General features: G+C 39.0%; 3 protein-coding genes across 3 annotated transcripts; 2 read left to right on the top strand and 1 right to left on the bottom strand.

The window, feature by feature from the left end:
- The first annotated feature begins 333 nt into the window (after nt 1–333).
- vps72b (vacuolar protein sorting 72 homolog b) lies at nt 334–4953 on the top strand. The gene is made up of 6 exons (XM_027006645.3): nt 334–816; nt 1121–1273; nt 1593–1716; nt 2111–2353; nt 3278–3422; nt 3552–4953. Exons 1-6 carry the CDS (start codon nt 700–702, stop codon nt 3988–3990), a joined length of 1221 nt encoding a protein of 406 aa, XP_026862446.2. The 5' UTR covers nt 334–699; the 3' UTR covers nt 3991–4953.
- Nucleotides 4954–5705: 752 nt separating this feature from the next.
- Nucleotides 5706–14989, top strand: tmod4 (tropomodulin 4 (muscle)). The gene is made up of 10 exons (XM_027006687.3): nt 5706–5836; nt 9396–9558; nt 9956–10112; nt 10212–10334; nt 12608–12700; nt 12793–12923; nt 13585–13692; nt 13944–14087; nt 14269–14413; nt 14767–14989. The coding sequence occupies exons 2-10, from the start codon at nt 9451–9453 to the stop codon at nt 14787–14789; spliced, it is 1032 nt and encodes a 343-aa protein (XP_026862488.1). The 5' UTR covers nt 5706–5836; nt 9396–9450; the 3' UTR covers nt 14790–14989.
- On the bottom strand, nt 14863–18802 carry scnm1 (sodium channel modifier 1). The gene is made up of 8 exons (XM_027006688.3): nt 18661–18802; nt 18414–18484; nt 17895–17983; nt 17698–17792; nt 17487–17587; nt 16836–16975; nt 16596–16731; nt 14863–16398 (listed from the first exon to the last, which is right to left on the bottom strand). Exons 1-8 carry the CDS (start codon nt 18709–18711, stop codon nt 16287–16289), a joined length of 795 nt encoding a protein of 264 aa, XP_026862489.1. The 5' UTR covers nt 18712–18802; the 3' UTR covers nt 14863–16286.
- Between the last annotated feature and the right edge of the window lie 219 nt (nt 18803–19021).

Genomic DNA, 19021 nt, shown 5'->3' with positions numbered 1-19021 from the left:
CCTTGCTACTTTATGACCAGTAGAACCACCTTCTATCTAAGAGGAAAATATTAATTCAATCATTTTGTGTTTCCTTTAATTTTCTTTTATGCTTTACAGCTCTGCTGATCCAAATATTGACCTATAGTTCCTGCTTGACTGCATTCTCTCAAAAACATCCAGAACAGTTTATACATGCCGTAGGAATGTTAAGACACGTTAACATTTTCTGAAGACATGTCACTGTCACTTCAATGTTGGCCCTTAACCGTCATGAAATACCACAGGGTTACTTACATATCTTCATCTAAGAACTATTAGCACTCCACCTGGAGGCCAAGCAGCTAAACTACTTACGATTCGATTGGTTGGGTCTGAACAATATAATCGATTGTGCTTTTGCGTGTATTCGTAAAACTGACACTTCTTTAATCCGTATATTAATCTGTATTATTATTAATGTTTTAGCAATCCGTGGATTGTCTATTTAAATTTATTATCCTCAAGGTGGGCTGTCTACTTTCTAGCAGATATAAAACGACTACCCACGCTAGCTAGCTTGTTAGCTAAAATATTCGCCCATTAACCCATTTAATCGCAACGGTCACTGCGTGCTTCACACAGTCCAGATTTAAATTGATATGATGTGTCAATTTAGAAGCAGGCCATTTTGTCATTCTCATAATTCCGTGAATTAAGGGGAACAAACAAACAAAAAAAATGAGTCTGGCTTTCTGTCGGGCTCCCCGAAAGAACGCGGGGAACCGTATGTCCAAACTGCTGGATGCAGAAGAAGAAGACGAATTCTACAAGACCACCTACGGAGGTTTCAACGAGGTGAGTGCCTTTAAAATCTTACTGCTAGCATAAAACCTTGCGCAGCCGACAAGTGGGAATGTAAGATAGCTAACAGCTAATAATTTGTTTAAAATGCAATATACTGACTATATAGTCTACAATATCGTTAACCTACAAGTAGCTACATAGGTTATTTCGTAGCCTTGAAGCTATGTGGCGCGGAACTTGTACAAGTGGTTTTAGCTAGTCTGGCACTACTGTCATTTGAGACATCTAACATTATAAAAGGGATTTTCCCCAAAAATGTCACATGTCATATTTCCTTTATATGTGTTTGCTGCAGGAATCAGGAGATGATGAATATAAGGGAGAGCTGTCAGACACAGAGGACGAGGTGGACAGTGACTTTGACATTGATGAGGGAGAAGAACCTGACAGTGAACAGGAGGAGGATGGGCCTCGAAGGAAAACCAGAGTTGTTACCAAGGCATACAAGGTGTCCTGCACCTGAGCTGATTATCTGATTGATTTGGCCTTCTTTGGGTTGTAGTTTACTTTGCACTTACATTTGAAGAATAGTTTGAAAGAAATTGGTACCTCAAACCATCTAATATACATATCTACTATATGTATAGGTATGTGTGTATATATATGTGTGTGTGTGTGTGTGTGTGTGTGTGTGTGTATATATATATATATATATATATATATATATATATATATATATGCTAGCCAGTGGGATGAGTTAGTAATTGTAAATTCATAATGATTATAAGTAAGTACAAATGTAAATACAGCACACTGTGTTTGTCCAGGAGCCTATTAAAGTTGTGAAACCCAGACCCAAGCCAAAGAAGCTGAATGAATTGCCCAGGAGGACAGAAAAGACCAAGACTGACAGACACAAACCTCCCGAGCTCCAGGAAGACATCAGCAAGAGTAAGAATTCTCCAGGGTTACTGCTTCTACCCATTAAGAATTCAGAAATAGCTCTGAGGAAGCTGGATAAACTACTAATGTTCCTTCACAGAGTCCCCATAATAGGTTTTAACTAATTCTTTGCTCTATTAAAACAAGAGAACAGAGCTTTTGAGTTCTCTACAGAGTTTAACTGTGTACGATAGATTCGTGATTTTGTGATGTCGTTATACCTTGTTTGGCATCACCTATGGTTGTTTATGGGAAAAATAGTGCTTTAATGGATCAGTGCTTGTTGTTGTGACTGTTGTTATAAGGGTGTATGGAAATTTCATGCAGGTCAGAAAAGGTTATGGAAGAAGTGAGTACACAGGTTAAGGTAAGCTACTTATTTTGGGCTACTGCTTTGCCGTAGACACCAACCGACAACGAAAGCATGAGCGAGTCAGATGTGCGGCACGGCGTGGCGTCTCTGTCTCAGACAGGAAGTCCGTGAGGCAGTCCACTACTGAGCACACACGACTAACCTACCTGAGACTACAGGAGCGGCAGGTCGCTCCACGTCGCAGGAAGGGCACGCGCCACGAACGACCTTTGACCCAGGCAGAACTCTTAGCTGAGGCTAAGGTGACAGCAGAGATTAATCTTCGCTCACTGGGTAAGAAAGAGGCTCATACACTGTAGCTTCCAGCTTTATGGTTTACATAAAAGTTTACTAACACCATAAGAATGAAATTATATCCCAGTGGAAATAAATGCAGACTTGTATGAATGTCCTTAATGATTTCTAATATAATGTTATACATCTCCCCCTTTGTTCACTAATTTAGATATACAGTAGCCACAAGCCCCTATCAAAGTACTACATCAGCAGTCGGACACGCAGTCTGCCACTGCGTCTTGATCTACTGACCAGACTGCATTAGTTATTGTATATATTCCAGCCTGCATGCTGTGTGGCAATACTGGGCTGGAATAAACCTTTCTTCCAATGTAGATATGGCCTGTTTTGTCCCAGCAACACACATGTAGCACAGTGTGTCTTCATCTTGGTAGCACAGCAATACATTTTTGAGAAATATAGTATCATGCATAACTGATATATAATGATTTTAAATGATTTGTTATGAAACACTCATTCTTTGCTCTAACCCAGCTTCCCTGTGTTAATCATTACAAGTTCACACTTGCTCTCTGGCTTTCTCATGATAGCTATCTGCTTGGGAAAATAAGGGCTTCACAACACTAGTAGCCAGCCAGTGACCTAACAGGCTTCCACAATTGGCTAGCATTGCTCTGAATGGACAGGGAAGGAGGAATAAGCCCTCCACACCCAATGAAATCAATGATAGGTGCGCACACAGAGACCCCTGGTTCCAGGATGGCTCTGGCATTGCTGAGAATCAAACTCAGGTTTCACGGATAGAATATAGTCTTCTTATTTCTTCCACTCAAGAGCCTCATATATTCAAGCACTTTTTAGATCATGCAGCCTTCATAAACAGATGAGCTATCAGTCATAATGGTCTCCTCATAATATCATAATGGTATCCTTTTTCCTGGTTTCCTGTGCTAAATATAGAGAACTATGAGCGTCTGGAGGCAGATAAGAAGAAGCAGGTCCATAAGAAGCGTCAGTGTGTGGGCCCGATCATCCGATACCACTCTGTACAGACGCCTCTGCTGTGCGAACCCTCTCTCAAAGAGGAGAATGTGGATGTAGAAGGGTACTGTCAGCTCTCATCCTGCCTAATCCTTAATTTAGTGACATATTGTTGTCTCAAACTAAACTAAAAGACCCAAAATCTTAAATTAAAAGCATACAGGAAATGTTACTTCACTTATGTGGTTCACAGGTTGGACCAGGATGCACATCTGTCTCATGCATGCCCTCACACTGCTGCAGCTGCAACTCAACCCTGGTCAGAAACAACCGTTACTGGCCCACCCATCTCCACTTCTGCCTCGTCTGCTCCTCCAGCACCACAAGGAGGCACCAGGTGCTCCCGCACCTACATCACCTTCAGTGATGAGGACACCTTCCAAACGTTCTTCCCCAACATCCCTGCCCCACGCATCCCTGTCAAGGAAGTGTGCCCGGTGACCCACAAGCCGGCTGTGTACCGCGACCCTGTCACGGACATCCCATACGCCAGTGTCAGAGCCTTCAAGATAATCCGTGAGGCCTACAGGAAGTACGTGAGTGCCCACGGCCTGCCGTGCACCAGTACCACCCTTGCCACAGAGCCTGGTGCCAAGAGCCTACGCCAGAAGCTTGTCATCAAACAAGTATAGAGAGATGGAGGGAAGAAACATCAAACAGGTGTAGAGAGATGGAAGAAAGAGGGAGGGGAGGGGCACAGTAAAGAAAAGAACATTTAAAAAAAAAAGTGAATTTAATATGAATCAGTCTTGAGCTGTAAGATATCTTTCCAAACACTATAGCGATGGGCACAAGTGTTGAATTAGACTTTATGCTTTTGCCTGGTGTACAGGCAAGGCTACATACAGCTGGAGGCTTGTATGACTCTCTGTCCCATGCATCAAAGTTTCAATAGTTAGTAAGTGTTTGGGACCATGCAAGCACTGATGATCTAATTGTTCAATGTTTCTCGTCTAATACTTGTTTTGGTATTATTGTAAATATAAACTTGTATGTTAATGTATGTAACGGTTTTATTAATGGCTGTTATATTGTTGCACTTTATAACTGTAGGTTAGATTATTTATTTTCAAATACTGGACTGCTTATTTTGGCATGCTTACTATTGCTGACTGAAACTTGAATGTGTTGAACATATATATATATATATATATATATATATATATATATATATATATATATATATATATATATATTGCATATATTGTAATTTTCTTTGATAATTTATTCCAATGCTGTGCTCATTCGTTAATATTGTATTTTTCACTTTACGTTTCTCTCTCTCTTTCCTTTCCTTTCCTAGTGAGATTATTTTCTTTTGTAAGATGATGCTTTTCTTTTGTAACAAGATCCCCAAACCCAAATGAAAGGTGACCCTACCTTTCTTACCCTTAAAACCCCCACTCATGTTGAGTAAGAGCCCTTTGGATAAGTGTTCCAAACTGAGTAGGTGGTTACACTTATTTGCTACAAGTGACAGATTCACTGCTGTTCTTTTGTTTGTATGCAATTGGGCTATGAAAACAAAAATAGCATATAGTGTAAAAGCACTATATTTCGCAATGTTAACACTAAATAAATGTACTGTACTTAAATCATGTGCTGTCAGATGATTCAATGTCTTTGTTCCTCCTTGGTAAGAACTTTGATAAGCTACAATGTTTGGATATGGGATAAACATGCCATCTTTTAGTATCCTCAGAATATTTTAACAAAGTAAAAAAGACACAAGCCTGGATTATAGGAAAAACATAGACGTTAGTGTTTCAGTACCTAGCAATCACTACAGTCCTACCATCAATTTTATGAGGTGCAGTATTACACTGGAGTTTAGAGCATTATAATCACAGTGTAGCAAGTCCTGTTTCAGGTTAGTGTGTCCACAGCAACATGGAATTGGGATCATGGATTTTATTTCTGCAGTCTGTACATGTAGATCATAGTGATGCTGAACAGAAAAACAGAGCTGCATCAGATGTCACACTCCTGTCTGATGTCACACACCTGAGATGAACCCACAAGTGCGTAAGGCATTTATCTACAGATTAATTACTCCATACCAGTTTATACAGAAAGTATAACCAGGATAGACCAAATTCTACCACTAGAAGTCAGTATAACTCCTTTTATAAATTCCATCTAAGTTAGGATAAAACTTTGGCACGTGCTGTCCGCTTCTCTCTCTCTCTCTCTCTCTCTCTCTCTCTCTCTCTCTCTCTCTCTCTCTCTCTGTCTATGATTCATGGTCACTCTTTGAAATAAAAAAATAATAACGCCGACTTTATGAAGTGCATGCCAGTATACCCATCTCAGCACTACCCAGAAAATCAGGCAGTCGATTTAGAGAGGGAGCTATGGGTGGGGAAAGAATAATGGGAGGTGTGTTTGTGTGTGTCGGGGGTGGGGGGTTATGTTTCTCTCAGGTTCCAAATGCTGGGTTGGCCCTACCAAAGGGTTCAGCACTGACTCTGAGTGCAGGTAAGTAGCAGGCAACTTCTCACTGCCACAAGGTCTACTTTCTTAAGTGTGTGTGTGTGTGTGTGTGTGTGTGTGTGTGTGTGCCTAGGCTACATTGCTTGCTTCAGTTAGAATCTGTTTATGTGGAATGGAAATACGGTTCCAGTAGTCACAGTCATTTCTGCAACTGTGTGCTGTCTATGTCTGTATAATAGCTATTTATATCATAGTATAGTATTTATTTATATTGTTGTGTATTATTGTGTATTTGATGTCATTGAATGTAGCCAAACAGTTTTAATTTGTGTGGTAATAAATGAGCATTGCTGTCTAGCAAACTGTTAATTATGTGCTACACTGAATGAATCAAGATTGGTCATATAGATGCTGTGCTTAGCTTATTATGTATTGCGCTACAGAGTGATTAAAGTTCAGTTTAGTTCTTACACTTTCTAGAACCTCATGGACTTCACCCAAGTTCAATTAAATAGTTCACTGGATGAAGTTCACTTGTGGGGCCTTTTAGCAAATTTGAAGGGAACACCTCTAACTCATTTAGAAGCCATTTTGAGCCTTGTTTGTTAATAAAATGCTTTGTAAAATTTTGTGCATTTTCATGATCAATTTTATCTTGTTTTTTTGCAATTAAAGATAGCTAGTTTAATTGTAAGAAAACCTGCATTTTAAAACTGATCTCTCATTATTGCTGTTGAAGCTGCCTGAAAGCTAAACTGAGGGTCTGGTGTAAAATGTGCACTGTTGAAAGTAACTGAAGTGTAAGGCTAAAATTAAGTTGGAATTGATTTGGAATCTTACATGTGGGCGGTGAGACCTGAAGTAGCTGACCCAGACATAGTGTGAAAGCTTCTGTTTGTTGGGTCAGCTCAGGAAAAGCCTCGGTACACACACACAAAATTATACAATGTGTTTTTGCAGAATAAGAATTCCAGTTTTAGAACTTTTTTAACATTTAAAACATATTTTCTTTAGTTAATGTCTTCAAATCTCTTTAACTTTTTGTCTACCACAAATTATATCAATTTTCTGATGCAAACACTCTCTGTGCATTAGATACTTTGGTCTCACAAATTCTCTGTAAAATATGTTTGACTTTTGCAGAAGTGGCTTCTGTGGGCTTCTGTGTCTCTGCTGCACTGCACTAAAAATGGTCCCATATTAGTCACATTATATAGAATCATGACACTGAAATGTCTTTCCATTCAGTAGTTATTGTCTAATCTAAAGTTCGTTGGCACTTTCGAACACTTCATTGATTGCTGAACAATTAATTATTACTGACTTCAGCTTGAGACATTTGACACTTCATTGTACTTCCTGTTTACAGCACCACCCACTTGACATATACATAAATCAAGGAATTCATTGATTGTCTGCTGATCTTGGTGGTCTACCTATAGTTTAGCTCGCTCTCAAGCATACAATCTCACAAACACACAACTTACTTAAAGTTACTGAGATGAAGTCTCCAGAGGCACAACTAAGATTGCATTTGGAAAAGGTCTTGTTTAAAACCCTTCAGTACAGTTGGTTGAACAGGTGGAGCCAGTGCTTTGGCATGCCTTTACATTGGTTGCAGTGGAGTTGCTGTTTTGTTGGACCTGTGTAGACAGGTGTGTGAAACTGGCATCTCTTTGCCTTTCACTGGGAAACATGGAACCCTCATAAACTTGTCACCTGGTCACTGGGACTGAGCAAATGCATTTATTGAAGACACAACCTGGTGTAACTATTTATAAGTCTATCCGCTATCAATCTTGTGCTGTCCTGACTTTTGACAAACCAATGTGAAATGTATGCAAGGGCATTGGAAGCTGTTTCACTTGCACAAAACAGCAAAGATCCTACAAAATTTAACATACAGAAATATGTTGCAATGTTGCAACAAAAGCTGTGTGATAAAAAGTTAACTGAATTAATTGCATATGAGTACCAACAGTTATGCACTGTACATTAAATACATACCAACATTAATGAAATGCACATTAAATACATCAAGTACATTAATTTTACTTACTAAACAAAGATCTCAATAGTAAAATTCTCATTGTAGTAAAAAGCTGTTTATTGAAAACTTGGTTGTATTCATTATATTGTCTGTTTGTCAAATGTTTGAGATTTTGGATTAATTAATTAGATCCATCCTGTACTGAAATGCTCACACCTACACACACACCACTGATAGCTCACTGTCCAAGAAATCCAGTAAACTAATATTTTGAATACTGAAGCAATTTGTTAGGTTAGCTGTTTTGTACTGATAATTGTCTCAGTACATCCTTGTACAGAAACATCATTATCCACCACCAGTGGTTTACATGAATGATTGATGAGACTTTGTGTTTGAGGTCTTACCAGTGTGTGAGAGGAGACACAGGCAGTTATGAGAAAGTCATTCTGTGTCAGATTCAGTAACACTGCCAATGGATCCACTTATGTGGTGTGGGAATATGAATATTATTATCTCATTTGGGCTTAAATTAACTTCATAATAAGATTTATTTTCTGGTAGGACATGATCAAGTTTAACTGAGACAAACCTGCTAAAAATATATAAACGGTAATATAAACAGTGTATATTGCATGAAGACATCAGAGTTTTTTTGCAGTCATTCATTCAATATCCAGGTGAGATGGCTGAAAATGGTACTCCAACAGTGTGCCAAATCTATGCACTTGGTCTGATGTTTCTAGTGCTTATGTCAACTCATGGTGAGATCTATGCAGACTAACTGCTCAAAGGTCTGCCACACTTGCTCGCCATTCAATTTATTTATTTATTTTTTCTGAGTAGGACCCCAGAGGCCAGATGCTGCTGTGTTAGGGTGTGGTGGTATGAAACTGTGCATGTGCTTAGTGTTTCTTATCAGCTCTGCTCACCGGTAGGTGTGCAGTACTAAGTGGAGTCTGGATGTGAATGTAAGCCTCTGATAAATAAGGGAGCACCACTTGGTGCATTTCTCACCACTGTAACACAAAACTCAGGACTGCCATTCTGGGACTAAAAATAGCAGTTCTCTCTCTCTCTCTCTCTCTCTCTCTCTCTCTCTCTCTCTCTCTCTCTCTCTCTTGCTCTCTCTCTTTCTGTTCAGTGATATCAGTATAGAGTCCTCTTTTCCTGTGCTACAGTCCTTATGTTCCAAATATAAAAATATTAAATAGCAAGTGCTGTGTGCTGTAATCTGAGTATGCCATCATATGGAGTCTCTTCATCATGTCATAGAATGAAAATCCCAAATGCTAGCCAATCAAACAAAGCATAGTCTTATATTGGTAGTTTATTTGGGATTCATGGTGTTTTCCAATGAAAACTGTTTTCTTCTTTCTCTGCATGCTTTGCCTTTTGTCCAGTCTTTGGATATCCTGAAAGGGTGAATGGTACTCTCCATTTAAACTGCTGGTTTAGAGAATAAGTAAGACAAACTGTTAAAAAAACACAGCCTGTTTATCATCCCTTTCTTCCATGGGTTCTTGTTATGCATGTCACACGTTGTTACCTTCTGTGCCCGTATTCCTTTCTAGCTCTCGTTCAGTTGTGCTCCATTTTCCTCTCTCTTGTCAGGGCTCTCTGTGTCTGGGCTGGTGGTGTAAAGTAGGAGTTAGATCAAGCAGCCAAGATGTCAAAGAGTGACCCTCGCGACATCGATGAGGATGCCATCCTCAGGGGCCTCAGTGCGGAGGAGCTGGAGCAGCTGGAGTATGAGCTTCAGGAGATGGATCCTGAGGTAGAGGAAACAGTTTAATGAACATACCTCATATTAAACTCACATATGTGCTCAACTTGCCAAGAAACCCACCCACCGAGGATGAGAAACAGAATTCAAAGTGCATAAGTCTCTAAGAGATTTTACAGGGTTCAACAGCCAGATGCAAATTCAGACTAAATGCACATTAACTAACAGTGTACATGATGTTTGGAAATTCTATAACTCTGAGTTTGAGACAGGGAATACTGATAATGGTCTGTGAACCAGGCAATGCTTGATAAGGATGGTGTGTTTCTAAGAATACAATGCTATTCCCCTTTATCCACTGATGGCTTTATCAAAATGCATCTAAAGCCATTCAAGTCAGAATGATCAAAAAGTCATGAATTCTGAGTGTTTTCCATACGCTTTCCAGAATGCCATGCTCCCAGCCGGCCTCCGTCAGCGTGATCAGACCAAGAAGAGTCCAACAGGGCCATTCGATCGCATCGCCCTGCTCGACCACCTGGAAAAACAGGCTCTGGAACACCAGGACCGTGAAGACCTGGTGCCCTTCACTGGGGAGAAGAAAGGTAATACAGCTACTACATCTGTGGACAAAGAGTTACAATGATGAGGGTAGTTACAGTACAGCATGCCTTTGTTGAGATAATCTGTATCTGCCCCTCTAGGGAAGAAATTTATCCCCAAGCCTGGAACAGGACAGATCCCTATTGAAGAGCAGATCACTCTGGAGCCAGAGTTGGAAGAAGCTCTGAAAAATGCCACGGATGCTGAGATGTGTGACATTGCAGGTGGGTGACATGGAAAACTGGCTGGCAGATCTCAGTGGGGTGCACTTTGGACCTTTGCTTAACCCACCACTGTTCAGATTCTCAGAGCATACCAGCGCAACAGGCCTTCAAATAATGTAAGTCAGTTAACACACAGTGGTCTCTGCTAGTCAACCTAGTAATACAGGTCAATTACTTTGGTCTGACCAAATGATAAAACATTAACATTCCTATAATCATAAAAAAATAATTAAACAAAAGTCATCCCTGCTTCAAAACATCAACTGCTAAATATATACACCCACTATACACTTTATCAAACACAAAAACCAGCTATACATCTATACTCACTGGTTACTTTTTAAGGTACACCTGTGTTATGTCTTAGAAGTCTACAGTTGACTTGCAATCACCTTTTACACAGTCTACAATTGCAATCACCTTCTACACAGTTAATCAATTCTCTGAATTTACTCACTGGATATTATTTTGGTGCAGGCCATGTTCAACACCGTGTTAGCACTCATAGCGATGTGGGATGGTTGTGGCTGTTGAGCTAGTACAGGTTATTCAAACATGGCGATGTTGCTGCAATTTACATGTCAGTGTAACTGCTGTGTTGTAAGTGTCATTGTTATTGCTGTGTTGGGTTTGTCAGTGTTACTGCTGTGTTGGGAGCGTCAGTGTTACTGCTGTGTTGGGAGTGTCAGTGTAACTGCTGTTTTGGGAGTGTCAGTGTTACTGCTGTGTTTGGAGCGTCAGTGTTACTGCTGTGTTGGGAGTGTCAGTGTAACTGCTGTTTTGGGAGTGTCAGTGTTACTGCTGTGTTGGGTTTGTCAGTGTTATTGTTTTGTTGGGAGCGTCCTCACACCCCAAAATATCTAGCTCACAGTGGTCTTGTGGACAGAAACTGACAACTGGTGAAAGACTACCTGAATGACCAAAACATTGTGCATGGCAAAAGTCAGGGTATAGACTATATTACTGTACACCTATACGGTGTTTCCAATAAAGTGGTATTTCTTAATAATGTGCAAGCGCATGTATCAAGCAAGGCTTTTGGTGACATACCAACTTTTCTCCATAAGTTAATTTTCAAAACTCTATATTTATATGACTTTAAAGTACAAAAGGAGTATCATCATATGCATCACCATGCATTACAGATGTGGCTGAGGCCAGGCCATACCACACAGTATCTTATTCCCATAACTCAGCAACTCACCAAAATAAGATGGCAAAGATCCACTGGGTTAACATGACACACAGAGAGGGTAGAGGGGGATGGTAGATTTTAAATATTGACAGTGGTCTGTAGACTGGCATATAGTTATTTGTAAAAACAAATGAGAATGTTGCAGACTGATGATTAATGTGTTGTTGAAACAGAGAACCCACGCTTCCCCATAAATTTTATTTAAAAGTATTCTTCACTTTGGGGAAAAAAAAACCCCGTTTTTTTTAAATTTCGTTTATCATTTTATATTATCTTATTTTCATAGTTCTAGAAACGTACATTTTAAGTGACTATATCATAATGACATGTTCGTCACAAACTACCGGACTCAAAAAAAAAATTTTCCAGAGTGAACACCCCTCTCGCTGTCACCAAGGCCGTCTTTATTTAAGCAGGGTTGGATGCGGTTGAGTGGGTCATTGAGCCTAAAGATTAGCTACAGTGGTCGAGCTCTTCATGGAGAATATACAGTTCTAGCGCTGGAACGCGTCCAGTGTGGGATTAAATATGTGGGATTAAACCTTCTTTGCAGCCACATTATTCTTCCGTTCTTTTTCTGACTGAAGTCCGCGTTTACCAAACCGATAGGGAGCTAGTTTAAGATTAAGGCATAAGGCATAAGGCAGCCAATTCCGTTATCTTTGTTTGTAATACTCTTAGGTTGTCTGAGGTTACAGTAACGGGTCCTGTGGGCTCATGGGCAGCTGCCCTTCTGTCTACCTCACTCTCCCCCCTAAAAGTTTTCTCTGCCGTGACTTCTGTGAACAACAGTTGTCAGGGCACCGATCATTGTGAAACTGGGGTGGGGGTTAAGAGGGAGTTTTCTCGAAAAATACTGCCACCTGCTGCTGATGAGGTGCAATTTCCGTCCTACCTTTCATCAAAGTTCTCCCTTTTAAATGTTTTTCTTGCCTAATATGAAGTATGAAATTATTTACAGTGACATGCAGTTAATGTTAAACGTCCACACATCCAAAAATGAGAGCTGTGCAGCTATATGTGGAATTTAGATATATATTATATATTTCATGAACTAAACTCAAATTCAACTTTGCAGCAATCCTGGGAATGTATACACTGATGAGCAACAAGCAGTATTATGATGCGCTGGGTGCACATGGCAAGATTGCCAACACAGAGGGCATCAAGAGTATGTACTCCTTTCACATTAAGCTCAGCATCATATGCAGCTATCTGCTCTGTTTATCTTCCTTTAACCCAGTCTGGCCTGTGCTTCTGTAGGTGTGGTAAAGCCTGATGTGTATAAGACCTACCCGGATGAACCTCCCAATGACACAGATGTTGAGGATACACTGCACCGGATCCAGAAGAATGACAACAGCTTGACAGAAATCAACCTCAACAACATCCCGGTAATCTGAATTTAAATCCCAAAAGCAGCACTGCATAACCAACTGATGCTTTAGCAGGCTGTGACACCCAAAGACCTACATTAGCTATTAGTTGCATTTAGAATGGAACTTTTAGAGTGGTGTTTCTTAATTCAGTGCAATATGCTAGAAGGTCGACAATTTTGATTGCACCTAGCTCTTGATACACCAGTACTGGATATTTAGTTCTCTTTGTTCAGGCATGTTGGTAGTTGGAAGAAAGAAAACATGTGGACCATCTGGACCTAAGAGGATTCAGCAGTCTGGCACCCATGTATATTTCATAGATCTTAATATGTACTAAATTGTTGGTTAAAATAATATTGTATGGATGATCTTGCAAGAAGTATGGTTACTGCCTCATGCTTTTTGTGACTCAAAGCTATGGAACTCCCATAAGCCATGGCTCCAAATGTTCTCACTGTGAATAAGAAATGTTTTGCTCCGTAATTTTGAGGTCAGTTTTTTCCCCCCCCCCATAAATGCTAATCTAGCGCTATTAGCATTAGCTCTATTTTGGAGATACTGAGCTGTATTTAATGTTTCATAAACACAAATACACTATTATTATTGTTATTATTATCTTGATACAGACTGCTTCTTCACTGAGAACAGTAGCAGTAACAAGTGCTTTATCATTTAGGACATTCCCGTCCCAACGCTGAAAGAGATCTTTCATGCTATGAAGCGCAACACTCATGTACTGAGCCTGAGTATTGCTGCCACACGCAGCAATGATCCTGTGGCCCATGTGAGTACTCCTAAAGAGTATAATTCCTAATGCCTATGTGCCTGGACTGGACATTCACTAATCTTTCAAACTTTGTTTCAACATACCCATATTTGAACATCAGAGAAAAGAATTTAAGTGCATTTAACAAAAAGCATTCAACTAGGAGCATAATAACAGGAAAACTGGGTTTATGTAATGATGTATTCTTGTATTTGTAGGAAAACGTTAGATCAATATTGATATTATCTCTGTCTGCCCCCATTGGCCAGGCAATAGCAGAGATGTTAACTGAAAACACAACTCTACAGAGCCTGAATATTGAGTCTAACTTCATCACTGCAAATGGGATGATGGCTGTTATTAAAGCCCTGTGTGAAAACTCCACCCTTGCTGAAATCAAGATCGACAACCAGGTGAAAGCCTTAACCAGCATGACTGAACTATTGAACTGCTATCAGAAGCATGTTGTCTTTGGCATTAGTCGTAATCTCTCATAGTGTGTTCCCTGCAGCAGCAGCAGCAGTTCCCTGCCTTAGTTGTGCCATTTCCATCCTGTTTTTAATTCTGGTTGACTGTGTGATTGACTGCATAAAGAGGCAGAAATTGGGCGACTCAGTTGAGATGGAGATTGCCTCTATGTTGGAGAACAACCCCTGCATCTTGAAGATTGGTTACCACTTCACGCAGCAGGGTCCTCGTGCCAGAGCAGCCATGGCCATCACCAGAAACAATGACTTCTGTGAGTTCATAAACATATTATTAGCCATGCCTTTTACAAGCACAACAGATCTCACAGAAGAGCATAACACACAGTGAATTGGCTTTTATATTTTAATAGTTATTCCCCCTAAGATGAAAAGTAGTGAATTAATCATATAATTCTCAGTGAGAAATTATCAGTTATACTTAGTTCAACCCAGGAACCCAGGAGCAAATTTGATTCCACTAATTTCACTCATACACAGATGGAACAAGTTTTTGCACAAGTGTATTTCACTTTGTCTGCTGCATTTTGTATTAGAATTGTGTGTGGAAAAAAATATTGCTTTATTAATGTTTATATATATATATAATTTTTGTTTTTCCATATAGTTCGCCAGCAGAGGATAAGCTGAGCGAAAGGTTGCCATGGTGTTTCCTGGAGCACTGCTGGACACTTACAGACTCATGACAGATTAACCTGCTGTCTTTACCATCCATTACCTGCCATTGTGGATATCATTAGCTACAACCCTGCTCCATTTTCCTTTGTAGACACTGGATTTCATCAAGCCAGTTCTTTCTGACTGAATAAAGATCACGTGCCTTCAATCTATCAATGTTTGTAAACTTGTAAAAAGACACTGTTTGATCATTTCTTGAGTCATGAATATATTTTTTTCAATATGGTGCTTCTAACAAACAAGTTATGTATATATTTTAAATAAACCCGTTATCTTTCATTGTCTAATCAGACTTCAGTTTTGTTAAAATTTAGATCAGAAATGGTGTGCCTGTTCCTGTCACCAATGTTCCTTGAACAAGTTTATTAAAAGTGCTGGCATACCTAATTGAGATCATTAATGTTCTGCTTTAAAATGGCATTCATTGCCACATTTCACATAGCTGCTAAATCAATCAGTCAATGCCATTTTTTTCTTTAAAATTGCAGACTTAAATGTGGAATGTGGCTCATAGTGGAGAAAAATTGATCATAAACAAATAAACACATGCAGCATGCATCTTTATCAGGGTTGCGAGTTACATTTCATTTATACAGTGATTGATAACCTGCGTATTCCCTTAGAAGCAATAATCAGAAAGTTAAAAAAATCAACAAGTTAATAAGTTATGAAACTTGAGTTTTTAATTGTTAAATTACTGACAGTTCAGCTTCATTAGGCACTCTCAGCTCTGTGTGTTGGTGAATGATTGTGTAATGAGTTCACTGTGAAGACAGAGCTCGTTACTGTTGGGCCCTTCAATCTCATCTTTGTCAGAACTATTAGATTCCCTGCTGTAGCTCTTGGTCTTCTGCCACTTTCCTATTTATACTTATAGACTAAGAGACATGAAAGTCTGTCCCCTGAGATTGAGTTACAGGTGCCCAAATATAGCTCTTTAGCAGGTCAAGAAAGAAGGGGGAGTACACAGAAGATTCATGTTCTACCTTCAAAGCAGCTGCTAACCTGTCAAGACTATTCATGGACTTGTGTGAGAGCGATCAGTTGTGTATATAGCTACAAGCTATTGATCCAAACCGCAGTGCTTTGGCAAACAAAATGTGAAGCACACAGAGGCTGTGTACTTGCTGCTTGATTAGACAGGTATATTAATTCTGATTCTTCTAACAATGAGAAAACAAACAAGGAAAAGTACATAAAAATAGCTTTCCTTTACAACAGGCATTATTCCTTTACCCTTTTATTATAAAGCAATCACTAGCTCTCCTGTGTATAGAACATTTTAACAAGATGCCAATGTCAACAGACAGCACAAGCCTGCATTCGAAACCTTCCTCATCGGCAGTCCTTTTCATTTCACATTTTCCCCTGAGTTCAAAGTTTTTAAATGAAGATGCCGTTACTTGGAGGAAGCAGAAAGATTATCAAAAACTGGCATGGCAGCATAATCTATGTAGTTTCACTAGATGAGAGCAGTGGAAGTGGGTCTTCCTCATCTGAATCAAATTCAACATTTTCATCTTTTACCCATTTACCACTTGGGTCATGTAGCCACCCGGCACTGAAACAGAGAAAAGCATTAGAAAGGAGGACACTGATGCTTCAAAGCTCTCAAAAGGCCTCACTTGAAACGGTCGGAATAAGTAAATATTGCTGAACTCTGAACGTAGTTTAATTATACCCTAAAACATAATGAATATTGTAGGTTATTGTATATTGTCAACAGCTTCAATATAAAATGGCTAAATGACATTGTACCTCTTTAATTTGAGGTAATGTTCCAGTTCTCTGCATCTCTGCTTCATTGGAGGTTCAGATTCAGGTGGCCTGCTTGCACTGGACAGCTTTTTCTTTTTCTTTATTTGTCTCCTATTCTGGCACTGACTTGAATTTGCTAAAGCACAGCAATCAAATAAGGGGAGAAGCTAATTATGGAAGCAAATTATGCACCACTGCACCAGAATAATATGATGAGCATGTATAAAAAATGTAGCTTACTTATTTCACTATAAGCAGGCGTGGTTTGTGTGTTGATGTTCTTGGCAGTAGTTGTACAGCTCTGATCTACAGTGTGCTCACTCACTGGTGTGTTTCTACAGCCTGAGCTAAATCCCACTGCAGGGTTTTCAGACCTTTCACTTAAAAACAAAACAAACCAAAAAGAAATTAACAAACCAAAAAAATATATTTATCCAAACTACAGATACCAATGCAGTACTGCTTTCAAAAAGCTACATGCATCATGCAATATAATTTAACTAATAGCCAGCTTTTTAAATAAAAAAATCAGATGGTCCCAATTTTTACACAATGATGTAGGCTGGCCAGTGGACCAATACCAAACCTCCTGTGGCTGGCCACTCTGAGCACTAATACCAACCTTAATTGTTATGATTTAAATCACTGGACAGCCATATACAAGCTGCGGTGTAAGTCTAAAATTACTATGCTTCAGATAGGAAAAGTTAATTCAATAAAAAAATATATATTTCACTTAAAACTGCATATTATACCTATATATAAGGTAATACAGAATACATTAGCACTCAAAATTAGTATTAATTTACAGATAAATTCTTAGTGGATGTACCACTGAGTGTTAATAGATTTTCCAGTGTCAGTACAGAAAGTTAAATGCCCAGTCATTACCTGGCCTTTTTATGGCAACTGCTATAAGGAACAGTTCTCAGTAAGGCATGATGGGTAATCCTTCGTGTCTGTGTAAGCAATGGTGCCGAGCTGCCTGCTTCCTAAGAACATAAAAGTGCTTGTGAAAATCTCATGTCATCTATGAATATTAATCTAAATTATGCAAGATGTAATAACAAATATTAAAATAATAATAATAATAATAATTTACCTCACGGTCTTCTTCTTTGTTAACAAAATCTTGATGTCTCCTCTTATCGATTTCATTTTGTATCTGAGCTTTTTTTCCATAAAACCAATTTAGACCTGAACAGAGACACACCAATAAAACAGTATTGATCTGAAATATAATTAAGAAATGTAGTTAATATGTCATGAATAAAACTACAATGCTGTACTAAGCTTTACCTTCAAGATGCCGCTTTCCTTTTCTGTGTACAGTCAGCATATCCACGGTATCAAAAACAGGACGATGTGAACACACTAAACAGCTGTACCTACAGAAAACCAAAACAGATGGGATCTAATTCACTTAAGTTGTAAGTTAACTTATACAAGCAGGTGCTGGGTACTCTATTTCAATTTTCCAGTTCAAAGTATTTTTATTTCAGTTTCTAATAAAGATGATTTGCTAGTGACAACCATTCAACCAATCTTCTCAGCTACAGGCCTACTACATAACTAGCTTCTACTCTATAAAGGCTACACTTTTCTTTCTTTTTGTAAGAAAAGGGTGTCTGTAAACCATATAACCTGAAGTAACTGCAGTGTACTGTAGTAAGACATGTAGATATTCAGAATTATAGTAAAGTATTCCAGAGAAACAGAACGTTTTAGACAGAGGTCCTCCATCACTTGTGTAAACAAAGTGATTTTTTTGTCACACACACACACACACACACACACACGGAGAGAAAATTAGACCACCTTCCGTTTTTCATCAGAGCAGCCTCATCCTCAGGTATGAAGTGGGACAGCAAGTCCGCAACACGCCGTTTCTATAAAGGATAAAGATTCTAAGATTTAGTTCATGTGCTTCTGAAAGACGCGGTGAACTAAGATAGCTAGTGTTACTTAGCTTCTATCAGAATTGTGATTTGAAATCAACGTTAAATATTACAAGCTACCATGTTAAAAAGTATTGCATATAGAATTTAATCGTAAAATAATATACCTTCAGAACGTTAAGTAGACTTTGATCATCACCTTCCCTTTTGAAAGACATTTTAGTAAAGTTACTTAGCTAGCTAGTTATCGATGCTATCTAACTCGCAAGCTAGCTATTAATCTACAACTATCTACTCATCATTTCCTGTTTTCAAAACGGAATTGTGGGTATTGACAGGCATTGGTGGTACCATAGCTAGCATGTTTAGCTATTCGTCCCTTCTGCAACTGTTAGCTAGCTAGTTAACAGCTAAGCTAGTGTGGCCATTCTGGACCTCTTCCTAAATACTACTAGAAAGAACTTGAACCAAACTCTAGGTTAACGTTGACAGATTTCTTTCATGTTTTTTTCACAAGTTAGCACAGTG

The sequence above is a fragment of the Electrophorus electricus genome, chromosome 14 (assembly GCF_041902795.1).
Source record: "Electrophorus electricus isolate QZ-2024a chromosome 14, ASM4190279v1, whole genome shotgun sequence".
NCBI lineage: Eukaryota > Metazoa > Chordata > Actinopteri > Gymnotiformes > Gymnotidae > Electrophorus > Electrophorus electricus.
This window is presented reverse-complemented; position numbering and strand designations above follow the sequence as displayed.

Bases quoted from the DNA above. Each gene is read 5' to 3' on its own strand.
- vps72b (XM_027006645.3), top strand. From the start codon at position 700: ATGAGTCTGGCTTTCTGTCGGGCTCCCCGAAAGAACGCGGGGAACCGT. The intron at 1,274-1,592 runs GTGTCCTGCACC...GTGTTTGTCCAG, and splicing joins TTGTTACCAAGGCATACAAG to GAGCCTATTAAAGTTGTGAA. The intron at 2,354-3,277 runs GTAAGAAAGAGG...TGCTAAATATAG, and splicing joins GATTAATCTTCGCTCACTGG to AGAACTATGAGCGTCTGGAG.
- tmod4 (XM_027006687.3), top strand. From the start codon at position 9,451: ATGTCAAAGAGTGACCCTCGCGACATCGATGAGGATGCCATCCTCAGG. The intron at 12,701-12,792 runs GTATGTACTCCT...GTGCTTCTGTAG, and splicing joins CAACACAGAGGGCATCAAGA to GTGTGGTAAAGCCTGATGTG. The intron at 14,414-14,766 runs GTGAGTTCATAA...TTTTCCATATAG, and splicing joins CACCAGAAACAATGACTTCT to TTCGCCAGCAGAGGATAAGC.
- scnm1 (XM_027006688.3), bottom strand. From the start codon at position 18,711: ATGTCTTTCAAAAGGGAAGGTGATGATCAAAGTCTACTTAACGTTCTG. The intron at 17,984-18,413 runs GTGGTCTAATTT...GGTTTTCTGTAG, and splicing joins GCTCTGATGAAAAACGGAAG to GTACAGCTGTTTAGTGTGTT. The intron at 16,399-16,595 runs GTACAATGTCAT...TCTCTGTTTCAG, and splicing joins CATTACCTCAAATTAAAGAG to TGCCGGGTGGCTACATGACC.